At 39.1% G+C, this 15084-nt stretch overlaps 1 protein-coding gene across 2 annotated transcripts in view; it reads left to right on the plus strand.

Moving 5' to 3' along the window:
- Positions 1 to 359: 359 nt before the first annotated feature.
- The window catches only part of JAM3 (junctional adhesion molecule 3), a gene marked incomplete at both ends in the record, with an annotated part of 63940 nt that continues 49215 nt past the window's right edge, over positions 360 to 15084 (plus strand). For both annotated transcript variants that reach the window (XM_080719756.1, XM_080719757.1), the window contains one exon: positions 360 to 435. In XM_080719756.1, the coding sequence (XP_080575882.1) occupies positions 360 to 435 (76 nt within the window). The remainder of the gene's footprint in view (positions 436 to 15084) is intronic.

Genomic DNA, 15084 nt, shown 5'->3' on the forward strand with positions numbered 1-15084 from the left:
CTTATTTGTAAAATAAGAAACACGCATTTTCCAAATTTGAATGAATTATTCTTTCTCAGATCTGTTGTGACAGACTAATTCTTTAGTTATAGAGATGTACCCCGCCCCACTCCTGAACACACTTCTTTACCCTCCTCCTACCAAGTTCTTTGAAAGTGATCCCACGGGCCAGGTCTAGAGCATCGCTGCATCCATAGCAACCAGACTCCAGCTTCTATGGTCACCATGGAGCCGGCTCTACGGGGTCGGTGGTCGCTATGGTAACTGGAGGCGGACCGCAGGGTCCCGGCAGGCTGGGCGCATGCGCGCGGAGTCGGCGAGCAGCGCCGCGCGCCGCGGGCCCCTCAGCTCCCCTCGACATGGCGCTGAGGCGGCGGCCGCGACTCCTTCTCTGGGCCGGGTTGTCTGACTTTTTCCTGCTGTTGCTTTTCAGGGGTGAGTTTGCGCGTTTCTGCCGCTGGGAGGATGTGGTCAGGGGGCGATGGAAGCCAGCGGGCCGCAGCGGATGGGTCGGTCCCGGCGCCGTGGTGGTCCCCGCGCGGGGTCCTGGGTCGCGGGGCGGAGGGATGGCGCGAACCCGCCCGGGGTCGGGTCCCGCGGGGCCGAGGGAGGCCGGGGCGGCCGGGCGGGGCTGGGGACGACCCCGGCGGGAGGGCTGGGTTGGAGCCGTGGCCCCCCGCGGGCAGGGGGCTGGTCCGGGCCGAGGCGCAGTTCTCCGGGACCAGGGCTGGTTCGGGCCACGCCGGCTTCTGGAGGGAGCCCGCAGCGTCTGCCTGCGCTCGTGGGCTCGGGGACCCGCTGGAAGCTGAGCAGCGCGGCGCCCACGGCTGGACAGCGAGCTTCGTCGCGAAGTACCAGCGAGGCAGAACTCCCAGGCCTGTCCTGCTGCTTGGTCCCAGTCTCTGGTGTTTTGTTTAGTTGTCTTTAGCCGCCAACAAAGAAACTGATTTGGGCAAATCCATCTATCCTTTCGCAGAGCTAAACCCCACTGATACTGTCTTTTTTTTTTTTTTTTTTTAAATCCAGTCTGGTCCAGGAGATGGTTACCCTGAAATAGCGTCTGGACAGTTTCGATCAGGACGCTTTGATAAACTTTTAAGGGGGTTTATTTTCTTTACCGCTGTTTGCTATTCTCTTGAGATCCGTGTTTCATTGGTCTGTTGAACCGAATCACTAATAGCTTTCATTTAGTGAGTATACTTCCCCCACACCCCAGCCCCTCACGGTACACTGAAGCTGTTATTTCATTTAGTCTTTAGAACAATTGTGTGGGATGGGTTTTATTAACCTATTTGCAGAGCCTAATTGAGTCTGTTTCCCAAGGCTGCCTTCAGAGTTAGTAATGCCAAACTCTTGCTTACCGAAAGTACCACCAATACTTCTTGCCCAGTGGCCAGCCGCTGTAACCAAACCGTCAAACCTTAATGTTTCCAGAAAATACAAATTAAAACACGAAGGGACTGTTGGGAGTGGGTGTGGGCAGACTTAAGAAAACAAAGAATTCTTGTGTTTGATGCTCATTTTGGTAGAATGCTCAGGATGATGGTAGTAAAAAGTGAGGGTCTGGAAACAGCTCTGTGAGAAATAAGTCTAGCCATGTAGTGGGTGCCTGTATACTTTGAAAGTTATTTCCATAATCCAATGAAGTTGGGAGATAAAAGTGACCAAAAGCTAACCAGGGAACAAGGGTGTCAGGAATGTCCAGCTCCCACTGTGTTGGTCCCAGGGACACTGTCCTATTCATTGCCTGGAACAACTCCCTATTGTTGAAAAGGTTTGTTCACATGAAAGTTTGCAATTCTTATTGCAGAAACATTTAGTAGTTTCCTTCAGGAATGAGTTTCAGCGGGATAGTTTGTTAATAAAACCAGAAAATGCCAAGAGCATCATATACCCTTAACTTCCTAAAAAGCTAGTTTTGTGGTTTTTAAAAATATATATTAAAGGCTGGGATTTACCTGCAGACCATAGGAGGAATCAAATTTTGTAAACCAGGACTGATGACAAGGAATACCTTTGAAGGGATGTAGCTATCTTTTGTTTTAGTAGAGGCTTTATATTCCATTATTTTTTATATTATTTAAGCAAACCCTAAAACGATTTTTCACAGGTCTTGACAACTGGGTCTTTTTATTCATTAGAATTATTCTATCTTTATTTTTGTGTTACTGGGGATTGAATTTAGGGGCATTCTACCTCTGAGATACACCCTAAGTCCTATTTTTTTCTTCTTTATTTGAAAAAGGGTCTCACTGAGTTGCGGAGGGCCTCACTAAATAGCTGAGGCTGGCAATGAAACCGCAATCTTCCTGTCTCAGCCTTTCAAGTACTGGGATTAAAAGCATGTGCCACCACACCCAGCTATAAGATTATTTTTATCAGTTGCTATTTACTATAGTGTTTTCATTTTAAAAATGTTCCTGACATAATAGCAAACATTTTTAATAGGCTCTGTTATAAAAAGTTAATGTGAATTAATTCACTTACTCTTGATAACTCTTAAGTTTGTAACTATTATTTTGCCCATTCTGTGAATACAGGAATAGAAGTATGAAGAGCCAAACTAACTTGCCCTGGGTGATAGCCCTTGCATTTTAAGTTTGGAGACTCCCCATTTGTGTCAGTCCAGTTTTTGATTACTTGTATTATTCCACTTGACAGTGGAATTTTTATTATGGATCAGTGTAACCAAATTATCAAGTTTTCAAAGCTATGTCATTTGTGTATAAAATATCCCTTTGTTGTGTTGATGACAGGTACTATTCAACTTTACAAATATTATGCCACATGTCTCTTTTGATTGATTATGTGGTAATTATTGATAGGTTTCCCAGTCTTTTTATGTCCCAGAGAGAAGTGTTTCATTTAGAATTAAAACAACAGTTTGCATTTTGAGATAAGACAGTTTGTTTACTGAAATGTAACAAAATCTGAAAAATCAAAATTTCCAGGACATTTTTGAGAAAATGCTCTAATTCTTCCATTTGCATTGGTTTGGGCTTCTGAAACATTGTTTTAGAATAGCTTGTCCTTTTGTGTCGTTTTAACTCCTTTTAATTATCTGGCAGATATAATCATTGTCAGACTTGTATGTGATTTAAGAAAAACAAAGAACACCTGTCCTGAAAGTATGCAGTGCTTCAAATCAGCTGCTCATTCCCAAATGACTTGTTGATGGGCATTTGCTCTTGAGTGCTGCAGCCTGGGAAGACTGAATGGATAGCTGCTAGAGATACTTAACCATACCTAATTGAAGTATTACACCCAGGCAGAATTATCAGCCACATACACCATAAGCTCTATGGGTCTTGCTTTTAAGGCAGCCCGATAAGGGTAGGTTAAAATCAATTCTTTTGAAAGAAACTAGACTTTTATCAGACATACTTGTTGAGGTGGTCACATAATGTAACAGAAGAAGCTATGGATTTAAGGTACATTCAACTAGCAGCTGTTAGAGATGCCATATTAGCAAATTCCTTCTCCATACATTCTTTGAATTTTTTGGAAGCACAAGTGGGACAAAGAAGAGAAAATATGTGTGAATGAAGTTAGGATATCTAGAGTCTGCTGAAAGATACCTTAGTTGTGAAGTTGGATTGTCTTTTAAGATGGGTTTAAAATCAGGTAGTATGAATGTGATGGTGTTGAGGGTTGAATGCAAATTTAAATCTTTATGTGCACTCTTTGGATTCTAGCAATATATGCAAATATCTTCACTGGAGTAAGAGATTATGAAAAGAAAGTTTGGGTAAGCACATTCTTTTACACTCACTTTAGCAAGAACAGTATCCTCTGTGGTACTCTATATGGAGAGCTAAAGCCTTAATTTTCTGCCTCTTTGCTACTCTTCATCTCACACAAAAAGCTTCCTGAGAATTAGCCCTTGTTTTTTTTTTTTTGTTTTGATTTGTTTTTTTGTTTTTTTGTGGGACTGGGGATTGAACCCAGGGGCATTCTACCTCCGAGCGACAGCCCTAGCCCCATTTTTTATTCTCTGTTTTGAAAAAGGGTCTCACTAAGTTGTAGAGGGCCTCACTAAGTAGCTGAGGCTGTCCTCAAATCTGCGATCCTCCTGTCTCACCCTCCCAAATGCTGGGATTACAAGCATGTGCCACCTCGCTTGGCTGACCTTGTTTTTGATGTTCCTAGAATGCTGTAGGGGTTTTCTTTTTGTATTGGTTTGTTTTCTTTGTATGTGTTATATGTTGTATCTTATATTTCCCATGAGTAGTTCATATGTATAGCAAGAATTGGAGTGCTATTTGTGTAGAAAAATCAAACTATTTAGAACAATTAAGACCATATGAACCTCTTCCTTATATGGTCTTTTATTTACTGAGTACCCAAGGCTTCTGTGGTTTAGCCTTCTTCCCCACAAATTATTGCTAAAATCATTTTCTACACATCCATGCTGTCTATTGTGCCTGACAACCTCAGCTCACAGTGATCCTTCTTACCTCAAATAAACATATATCTTATTCTGTAGCTCAGTACAACAGACATTTTTTAAAAAAATATCTTCATGCACTGTTCGCCATGCTAGAGGTGCAAAATGAATAAAGCACCCAGTCCTTGAAGAGCCAAGGTGACTGCTTACTGAATTACATTGGGCTTTAGTTGTTGGGTGTGAGTGCATTGTATCTTCTCAATAATATTAAAAAGTTTTTTGTATCTTTCCAGAGCTGACCCTAGTAAATACTGTTTGTCTCTGTCACTTGAAAGTTAGTTAATGGTTCTTAAACATTCTCTAGTGTCTAGGCTTTTTTTTTGGTTGGTGGGGGGGACTGGAATTGAGCCCAGGAACATTCTACTTCTTTCTAACTTCTGTACCCAGCCTTTTTAAAAAAACAGGGTCTTACTAAGTTGCTGAAACTGTCCCTGTACCTGTGATACACCTGTCTCAGCTTCCCAGGTACTGGAATTATGGATATATGCCATCATGCCTGGCTGTCTAGGCATTTTTTTTTATGTATTTTACCTATGGCCTCAGGAACTTTTGGAACATCTCAGTTTTTACTACAGTAGTTGTGGAAGAGTAGTCATTTTTCGACTTAATTTCAAAATCTTTCTGCCATCTACTCTCTGTAGTTACAAGGTTAAGAAAAACAAAGAAATACCTATCATATAATTTAAGTGACACAACTGCAGGTCCTACTAGTTATATGGTAAGTTTACCATTACATAAAATATCACAGAAAAGCCTAGAAGAAAATGTTATTAGATTCTGAGTGATAGGTATTAAGACTATTTTCTGTTTTTATTTTTTCTTTTTGGTCTGATTCTATTATACTTTTGTCTGTTTCTCAAGTTTTTTTAAAAAAATGTGAGGATGTTTAGCCAGGCATGGTGGCGCACGCTTGTAATCCCTGCACTTTGGGAGGCTGAGACCGGAGGATCGTGCAGGTTCAAAGCCAGCCTCAGCTATTAGTGAGGCTTTCAGCAACTTAGTGAGACCCTGTTTCCAAATAAAATATAAAATAGGTCTGGGAGAATAGCCCGGAGGTAGAAAGCCTCTGGGTTCTACCCCCAGTACCACACCAAAAAAAGAAAAAAAAAAAAGTGAGGATGTTTATTGTATATGGAAAATTTGCATTTTGGTTTCTAATAGATACAGTAGTGGAATTTTAAATTTGGCACTAGTAATGGGAAAGCTTAATTTGTTTAGTTTAGTGTGATAGCATGTGGATTGTGCCTTTTTTAAGCTCCTAAATGTCAGCCACATTGGATGAAGGCCTGACTTGAAGTTCAATTGTTGGATCATGTTTTCTTTTTATTCTTTTAAGAGATTAGTTTTTGGCTTTTGGATGGCAGAGCCAAATGTGGGATCCTCAACAAATGGTTAACTGGAAGACTGAAAGCTGCTGAGAATACGTGCCTCCCACGTTATGAACAAACATAACCCGAGTAATTGCTTTGGTTCCTTCTTCAGAGTTTTTCAATGGTTACTGAGCACTTTCTCTGTGCCAGCCAGGCAACACCTGGAAGATCTTTGTTTTCTTCCTCTTTGGAGATAAGAATACAAATCAAATTGACTTATATTGAAAGTCATCTCTAAAAGGTGTTTCCTGAAGGGAGCTCTTAGCTCATGTACCCCAGTGGTTTCTTCCTGCCCACCATAGACTTCTTATTGGATGTCTTTCTCCAAGGAGAGTATTTCATGTTTTTAGAATGAAGTGCAGCTGTCTGGAGGCTTATAGAATTAGAGAGAGTGCAGCAAATCCTGACAGCTGCCTTTTGCCTTTTTTTGGGGTGGGTGGGTAGGGGCTATCTTTTCCTACAAAGCATCATTATCAGAGTTCTGAAACTTGTTTTTTTTTTTTTTTTTTTTGGTATCAGGGATTGGGATTGAACCCACAAGTATTCTTCCTCTGAGTTACACCTCCAGTCCTATTTTATTTTTTATTTTGAAACAAGGTCTCACTAAGTTACTGAGACCTTGCTGAATTGCAGAGGCTGTCCTCAAACCTGCAATCCTGTCTCAACCTCCCACCTTCTGGGATTACAGCCGTGTGCTGCCACAGTGGGCCAGAGTTCTGAAATTCCTAATAAGCCAATCCATACTTACCTCCCTGGCAGTGGGTAAAACAGGAATTTAAGATAATAATTCCCTCAACCAACCAAAAGGAACATAAAATTTAGTAGTTAATCAACTAAGCAACATTTGGATAAATATTTTATATTTTTAGAAGTGGGACTACTTATCTTCTCACTGAATTTCAAGAAGGAGCTGGTCTTCTAAGGATAATTTTAATGTTTTACAGAAGCACAGATTTGTGGACATGGAGGCGTTGAGAGCCAGAAAAGTGGAGAAAATAATATGAGTTAAGATATGGACTTGGGAATTCATATATTGTATTTGGGAACAGTGATTTATTATGATAAATAAGAACAGCTACAATTTATTGAAGCCATGTGCCATGTGCTGATTGTTTTACCTGGTATCTTGGTGAGCTCATGCTACTTAGCTCATGGTAATAGAACACCACAATATGAGTGCCTTAAACAACAGATGCTGTTTCTCATAGTTCTGGAGGCTGGGATGTCAAATATCAAGATGCTAGTAGATGTAGTTCCTGGTGAGGGCAACCAGTAAGTTGTCTTGTTTGCAGACAGCTGCGTTATCTTCACTTTGTGAAGGGAGAGAGATCTCTGAGAACTTTTCTTATAAGGGTCACAGACTTTATAATGGTGGCCCCACCCTAATAACCTCAACTAAACCTAATTATCTTCCAAAGGCTTCACCTCCTAATAACATCACATTGGGGGTAGGATTTCAGCAGGACTTTTGGGGTACACGATTTAATCCATAGCATCTGTGCTATCTTAATTGGTTTCAGCAATCAGTTTTAGAGGCTGCATTTTGCAGATGTGAAACCTGAGATTTGGGCAGGCTAATTACGTGGCCCAAGATCACACCCAGTACATAGAGAAGCCACATCGTCCATTTCAGAGAACATTGCTCGTAACTAGATTGTTGTGAAGCACTTTAAGTAACAGGGTAAGAAAGTTGTACGTTATTGTATACAAGCTAGAAATTCATTTGTCAGTGTGAAGCAGGGAAGTTAAATGGTCAAAATGAAGTGAAAAGGTCAGTTAGGAAATTGTTAGGGTAGTTCCAAGTAATATTTTTTAATGTAGGCCTTTTGCCGGGCGTGGTGGCGCACGCTTGTAATCCTCGCACTTGGGAGGCAGAGACAGGAGGATCATGCAGGTTCGAAGCCAGCCTTGCTGGCTTAAGAGACCCTGTTTCCAAATAAAATATAAAATAGGTCTGGGAGTGTAGCCTGGAGGTAGAAGGGTTCCATCCCCAGTACCACCAAAAAAATAAAATAAAATAATGTAGGCCTCTTGATAGACCATTTTCTGTTTATATAGTAGTCTCCAGTTTAGTCATGGGAAATATGTTCCAGGACACCCAGTGGATTACTGAAACTGTAGTTAATACTGAACTTTTTATATATTATGTTTGAAACTGTAGTTAATACTGAACTTTTTATATATTATGTTTTTTCTCCCCTGAATATACATACACACATTTAATACCTTTTCCATCTTAACTAAGCACTTAAATGCACTGTGGCTGAAACTTTTGCAGTTTGAGGTAAAACAAAGCTAGTATGCATTTCTTAGTCTTTACAATGTCACGGTTAGAAGATTCATTCTTACTATAAATCTCAAATGATTTTTTTTTCCTTATTAAGTGTAGAACTTTGTCCTTTTCACCTAAAGGTAATACTTTCTGGCTTCTCTCTGGTAGATTTGAAATGCCAGCTTCATTGCTTTTGTACTACTGTAGGGCCATAACTAAGTGAAATAAGGATTATCTGAACATAAACAATGAGATACTGTGACGGAGGATCTGGTAACTGTGATGCCTTCTAAGTGACTTAGGGGTTGTAGCTTATATGACATAGATATGCCAGACAAAGGGATGATTCATTCCTAAGCAGGACTTAGCTGAAAAGCATTGAGATTTCATCTTGCCATTAAGAATGATATGTAATTTCAAACTTATAAATTGTTTATTTCTGGAATTTTTTATTTACTATTTCAACCCTCCTCCCACTCCCTTCTGGCCCCTCTCTCTCATGCTGGGGAACAAACTCAGGTCCTAGAGCATGGTAGGCAAATATCTACCTCTGATCTATATCCCCAGCCCCTCTGTTTTGGATATTTTAGACTGCAGTTAACCTTAGGTAACTAAAACTGCAGATAAAGAGAGGACTACTGAATCTGAAAATATGCTTGTTTTAATTGTGCTTTTGAAATATATATTTACTGGATATATAATTTTAGATTGACAGTCACTTTGCCATAGAACTTGGACTATTTATGCCTTCTGGTTTCTGTTACGACCATTGTAGAGTCTGTAGCCAGTCATATCTTCAGACTTTCCTAGGTTGCCTGTCCTGCTGTTTCTCTCCAACTTTAAAGATCCCTTTTTTATAGTTGGATTCTGAAATGTTACTGCAGTGTGTCTAAGGCGAATTTCTTTTTGTTATCCTATTTGTGTTGTACGTAGTGTATCTGTGAATGTATTTCTTTCTTGTGAATTCTCAGGTATTATCTATTCAAATATTGCCTAGCTTCAGTTTCTTATTTATTCTCCTCTGGGACTGTCATTAAACATACTTAGTTACTTTGTCCTCCAAGACTGTTTATCTTTCTGTCATAATTGTATGTTCTTGCTCTTTGTGCTGTTTGGGGTTCTTCATTCATCTTTGTCTTATGGCTATTTCTGCTTCTGAGTATATTGAATCTATTACTTAAGCAATGCATAGAGGTTTTTTTCCTCTACTGATTATATTGATACTTTCTAAAATTTTACTTGATACTTTTTGCCTTTTTTTTTGTTTGCTTAGTTTTTTTATTCCTTAAAAATTTTAAACATTTTGTACGTAGCTATTTTAAATTCCATTTCTGATATTTCAAATCTGTGAAGTCTTAGGCATCTAAATCTATTATTGGTTGTTTCCCACAACTCTTACATATGGTGATTTGTTTGCTTATAATCTGATATGTGGTTTATTTTAGTCTGTGAAAACTAGGCCTAACCCAAGGATGCTTTTTTTTAGAGAGCATATGCTTCCAACAAGTGCTGGGTTGCCGTGCTCTGTGAAGACTATGGTCTCTTCAGTCTCTCTGGCATAATTTAAAAATGTCAGGCTCTGCTTCCCTATCTTTCTTCTGATCTGTGGGTCCAGTCTCCACATTGAAGTGTTTAAATGAGCATTTTTCCCTGAGGGAATCTTTCCCCCACCCCCTTACTGCTTTCTGGTTCAGGCCACAGCTATTTTGGTTTGTTCTGTTAAGATTGTTTTACTTCCTGTAAGCCAAGAGATGCAATAAAAGCCTGGTGTGTGCATGTGCGTGTGTGTATGTGTATGTGTATGTATATATGGGAGATGTAAGCCTATAATCCCATCTATTTGGGAGGCCGAGACTGGAGAATTGCAAGGTCAAGACCAGCCTTGGCAATTTAGTAAGACTCTATCCCAAAATAAAAAAATAAAAATAAAAAAGGCTACAGATGTATCTCATTGATAAGAGCCTTTACTACCTGGGCAGGAGAAGCCATATTTTATGCACGCTCTAGTTGTTATAGTTCGAAAGCACCTTATAGTATCCACCCCATTATACTTCTGGAAACAGGAATCTCAGTTTAATCTGTTTTACCTTTTTATAAGAGCCATATACCCTTCTTTACCTGTTTACATTATGAAGGTAATGTTTTTGTTTTTCAAGAATAAAGTAAAATTAAAATATTTGATATTTTTTAAAGTAAACACCCCTAGGAGGTTCTGATATTCCCAGAGAGAGAATTGGTTGTTATGACTTTGGCAGAGAATCAGCATTTTAAGGATGGGGCTTTGTTATTTCAAAGATATACCCAATCCTGCAATCATAATCTCTTTGTCCTTGGATCAGTTTGACTGAGAAGCAACCATCCATCTCTTGAGATACAGGAACCTAAAATTTGGAGAATTATAGCTGTCCGTGTGAGACGGCCACCCAAAATGGCAGCTGCTCTGCTGTAGCAGCTGTAGGTTAAGACATTTAAAAGTGAAATGCAGGGGTAACCTTGAGCTTTCAGTGGAGAGCTGAGATTCCAGTTTTTATAGGATGAAATGCTGGCTTACTGAAAGATTCAGTCTTGTGTATTGTGAGGACAAAAACTGCCCACTGCAAGGCTTCATTGTTTGCAGGCTTTAGATACTTTTCTGGGTGAAGGGAGGAGCACAGCATCGTGGGTGTTAGGTATGCTGGATTCACTTCCCAGCTTTGCATGTGATTCATATTTGGGACCTTGGGGAAATAATATTGACTTTAGTACAAATCATTTGAAAGTAATTTAAACTCCACCTCTTTGCCACCAAAAACATGCACATTCCTTTTTTTTTTGTTATTAGACAACCCACCTGATCTGTGTGCGTTTTAGATCCAAAGAAGTAATTTTATAAGCATATAAGAAAATTTTTAACTGATTAAATTGGTTCATATTTGTTCATTACAATTGTATTTGAGGATTTTGAAAACCTGCTTAATAGAAAGCTCTTCCTGTTCTTAGATGTATTTCAGGTCCAGGTGTAGTGGGTTCAAAGCCCCCTTCTACTCTGAGAAGTTGGCAAAGTTTACATTTTACAGCCTCAGTGGTTTTATTTTATTTTTTATATTACCTCTACAGTCTTAGGCACTCTTATCTAGTGCTTCAAGAGTTTCTGTGTATATTTATCATGAAGAAAAAATGGATAGCTAATAGGTCAGGTTGGCATTCTTAGATCTGATTTTTTTAGCATCAGGTATGAAAATGTCACTCAGACTATATTTGGTCTAGATTTTAAATCCACTAATAATAAAGAATGAAACTGGAACCTTACCTGTGAGTTTCTAGAGCAGTTGCTCAGAAAGAACAACTATGTCCATGTCTTTTATGGAGAAACATGCGCTTGTGTTTGGACACTTCATAAGAAAAGATGAAAGCTATGGTTCCTTCCTCCAAAAGTACGTTTTTGCACATATGCAAAAAGTTTTCATATACTCTTTTGGGATTTATAACCCCCAGGAGACCATTTGTGCATATCAGGTTGAGAAGCTATACTGGGCCCAAGAATCCTTTGAAGGACACACATTCTTTGGACATCTTCTGAAACAAATGCTAGCCACATGTAGAGTTTGGGAGTGGTATACAAAAATAGGAGTTTATTATTCTGTTATTTCTTCTTTCCATTAATTTTGTTGAAGCCAGACTTTTCCATTAGACCATTTTGTAAATGTTGTCAGATAGTGTCAAACATCTTGTCCTAGTCTTTGTACATTTTCAGTTTAAATTACTCTGTAGCGTACCGCATTGAGACTTAGACTTAAGTTGAAAACAAACAGGGTGTTGCTAAATTGTCAGGAATCTCCCTAAATTGCTGAGGCTGGCCCCACACCTAAGATCCTCTGTCTCAGCCTCCCTAGTATTAGGATTATAGGTGTGTGCCACTTCATGTGGCTTGCCTCTGGTTCATTTATAACAGATCTCTCTGATTCTTTTTTCTACCACTCTTTCTCTAACTTAGGCACTACTACTGAGAAGATGTCTCAACATTGAATGAGGAATGTGGACCTCATTGAAGCCAGAACAAATATTTTCTCCTATTATTACCCTGTGGCTAGTATCCCACATACTGTTTGCAAATTACAGCAAAACATTCCTCAGAATGAGTTCAGAGTCAGGTAACTTTCTTGAGGAGGAGTATGTTTTGTGTTTTGTCTTTCTTTAAACTCACAGGTTTTACTTTCTGTGCTTTTCTTGTCAAGTACATTTCCGACGTGCAAAGTAAATAAAATCTGTTAAAATCTTGGTTACTTCTCTTATGTGTGAGCATCACCTTTTAGCTCACACCTTTTTAAAGTTCTTCTAATGAAACCTCGAGGAAGAAAATTAGCTGGAGTATAGAGTCCAATTTTTTTTTTTTTTTTTTTAGGGGGGAGAATCTGGGGATTGAACTCAAGGACATTCTACCTTTGAGCTATACTCCCAACCCTATTTTTTATTTTGGAGCAGAATCTCACTATGTTGCTGAGAGCCTCATCAAGATACTGAGGCTGTCCAAAAACCTGCAATCCTCCTGTCTTATCCTCCCAAGTACTGGGATTACAGGTGTCTGCCACCAGGCCAAGCTCCTGGATTTGGTTTTCTGTATTATAGAGATGGGGCCTTTCCTTGAATGCCCATGTCCATTCTTCCCAAGGACGTGCTGGAGAGATGGACTTGGATTCTAGAGAAATAAAAAAAAATTTTTTTTTACAAGATTATGGCTGTGTGAAAAGGAGAAAATTGATCATAAGACTATTGTGATTTATTTTCTGTTGAGGCATCACAAGATTCATTGCAGGCTCTTGGGCTCTGTAGCGTCATTTCTTCTCTGTCTTGTCTGAATAACCATGTGCATTGCCACTTCTCTTTTTTGTTGTTGTTACTTGTCTGAATAACCTTGTGCATTGCCACTTTCCTTCTTTTGTTACTGTGGCTCCTCTTGTAAGGCATCTGTTCATCTCCAGTTCTTTCCCCAATATTCAGTTTCCTGGACTTCTGTGTAAAGCCCTTTTATAGGCCTATACACAGAAGCAATCGCTTCCTCTTCTGAATTCCTGTTTATTAGGAAGGAGCTTAATCTAGACCTAGGTTTGAATCTCAGCTCTGGTTTAGACTCTTGAAAGTGACTTCCTTATTGGTAAAAGAGGAGTAATAATGTATACTTTGTAGGGTTGTTTTGTAAAGCACAATTACATAAAGTGTCTACCAGAGTTTCTAAATAAATAGTAACACAAATTAACAGTAATAAATAGAATAAAACTAAATGATTCATATGAAGTACTTAGCAGGATGCCTGGTATAATAGTGAACTTTCAGTGTTTTGTTTTTCATCAGTACTGGTAGAGATTTACTACTACTCTTGTTGCTGCTGCTACATTAGACCTGTTACTACTATGATATAATTTACTTGATTCTGAATTATTCAGAGGCAGATTTAAAGTGAAGCTCATCAAACAGGCTTAGGGCCTCTCACTTGTAGAGGAACCCTTATAAAGCCCTGGATATCACTCTAGTAGTGTGTCCTCACATTTGCAAGATACTTTAGCTATGATCCCTCAAGGCTTCTTTTCTTCTACCCTGCCTTTCCTTCTGTAGTACTTCTCTTTGTGTTGAGTAGCGTTGGAAGGGCCACAGCCCAGAAAAGGGGAGGTCTGGGAGCACATATAGTTTGGGTTAGTAGGATTGCTTTATGTGGTTCATAGCATTCCTATGTGTAGTTGTTACTACTGGTTGTCTCAGTATTGGAATGGCTTCTAGGAATATTCTGATGTTGAATCACCTAGTATTGTGACATGAAGTCACAGGGCTCACTATTTGGCCATTCTATAATGTCATAGTTGAAAAACTAGTAAGGAGCTTCCTTGTGTCAAATAGTATTTCAGATTAGTTAATCTGAATGAAAACTTGAAATGCCAAATCTTAAAATGTGAAACTTTATTATTATTATTATTATTATTATTATTATTATTATTATTATTTTTTGCAGTACTGGAGATGGAACCCAGGGGCATTCTACCTCAAAATTACAACCCCAGCCCTAGTTTTTATTCTTTATTTTGAAACAGGGTCTCACTAAGTTGTAGAGGGCCTCACCAAGTAGCTGAGGCTGTCTGCAAACCACAATCCTCCTGTCTCAGCCTCCCAAATGCTGGGATTACAAGTGTGTGCCGCCATGCCCAGCACAATGTGAAACTTTGTATTTATTTATTTATTTATTTATTTATTTATTTATTTATTTATTTATTGGTAGTACTGGGGTTCCTGGAAACCCTCCTACCTCTGGGCTACACTCCCAAACCTATATTTTATATTTTTATTTGGAAACAGTGTCTCTTAAGCTAGCGAGGCTGGCCTCGAATCAGCAAGATCCTCCTGTCTCTGCCTCCCAAGCGCAGGGATTATGAGCGTGTGCCACCATGCCTGGCAAAGTTTAGATAGAGGTTTTTTAAGTTTAACAGCAGTCCTTATAACTGTGTGATTTTTAATAACAATGGTGCATGGTGGCACATGCTTGAAATCTCAATACTTGGAAGGCTGAGACAGGAGGATTGCAGGCTTGCGATTCTCAGTAGGTTGCAGCCCCAACAATTTAGACCCTGTTTCAAAATAAAAAATAAAATAGGGCTGGGAGTATAGCTTAAGGGTAGAACACCCCTGGGTTCTGTCCCCAGCAACAAAGAAAAAAAAAAGGAAGAAAAGAATTTTGCATTGTCCATGATATTACCAATAAAGAATCATGAAATAGGAACTCTCCTAAACTATTAATAAATATTAAATTGATATCACATTGATTTAACTTAATAATTAATATTAATTATTGATTGGTCATACTTAGAAGGTCTTGATTCTCTTATTTCACAGTATTACCAAATCATAGAAATATGTTGAGGGATCAAAGATCCTGAAACATGTGGAAAAGATTATAGAATACCAAGGAATACAAAAACACTATGATTTTTCTAGATTTTGGGTTATTTGTATAGCTGACTTTTTTGTTTGTT

This window comes from Muscardinus avellanarius, assembly GCF_963383645.1.
Source record: "Muscardinus avellanarius genome assembly, chromosome: 1".
In the NCBI taxonomy this organism is placed as follows: domain Eukaryota; kingdom Metazoa; phylum Chordata; class Mammalia; order Rodentia; family Gliridae; genus Muscardinus; species Muscardinus avellanarius.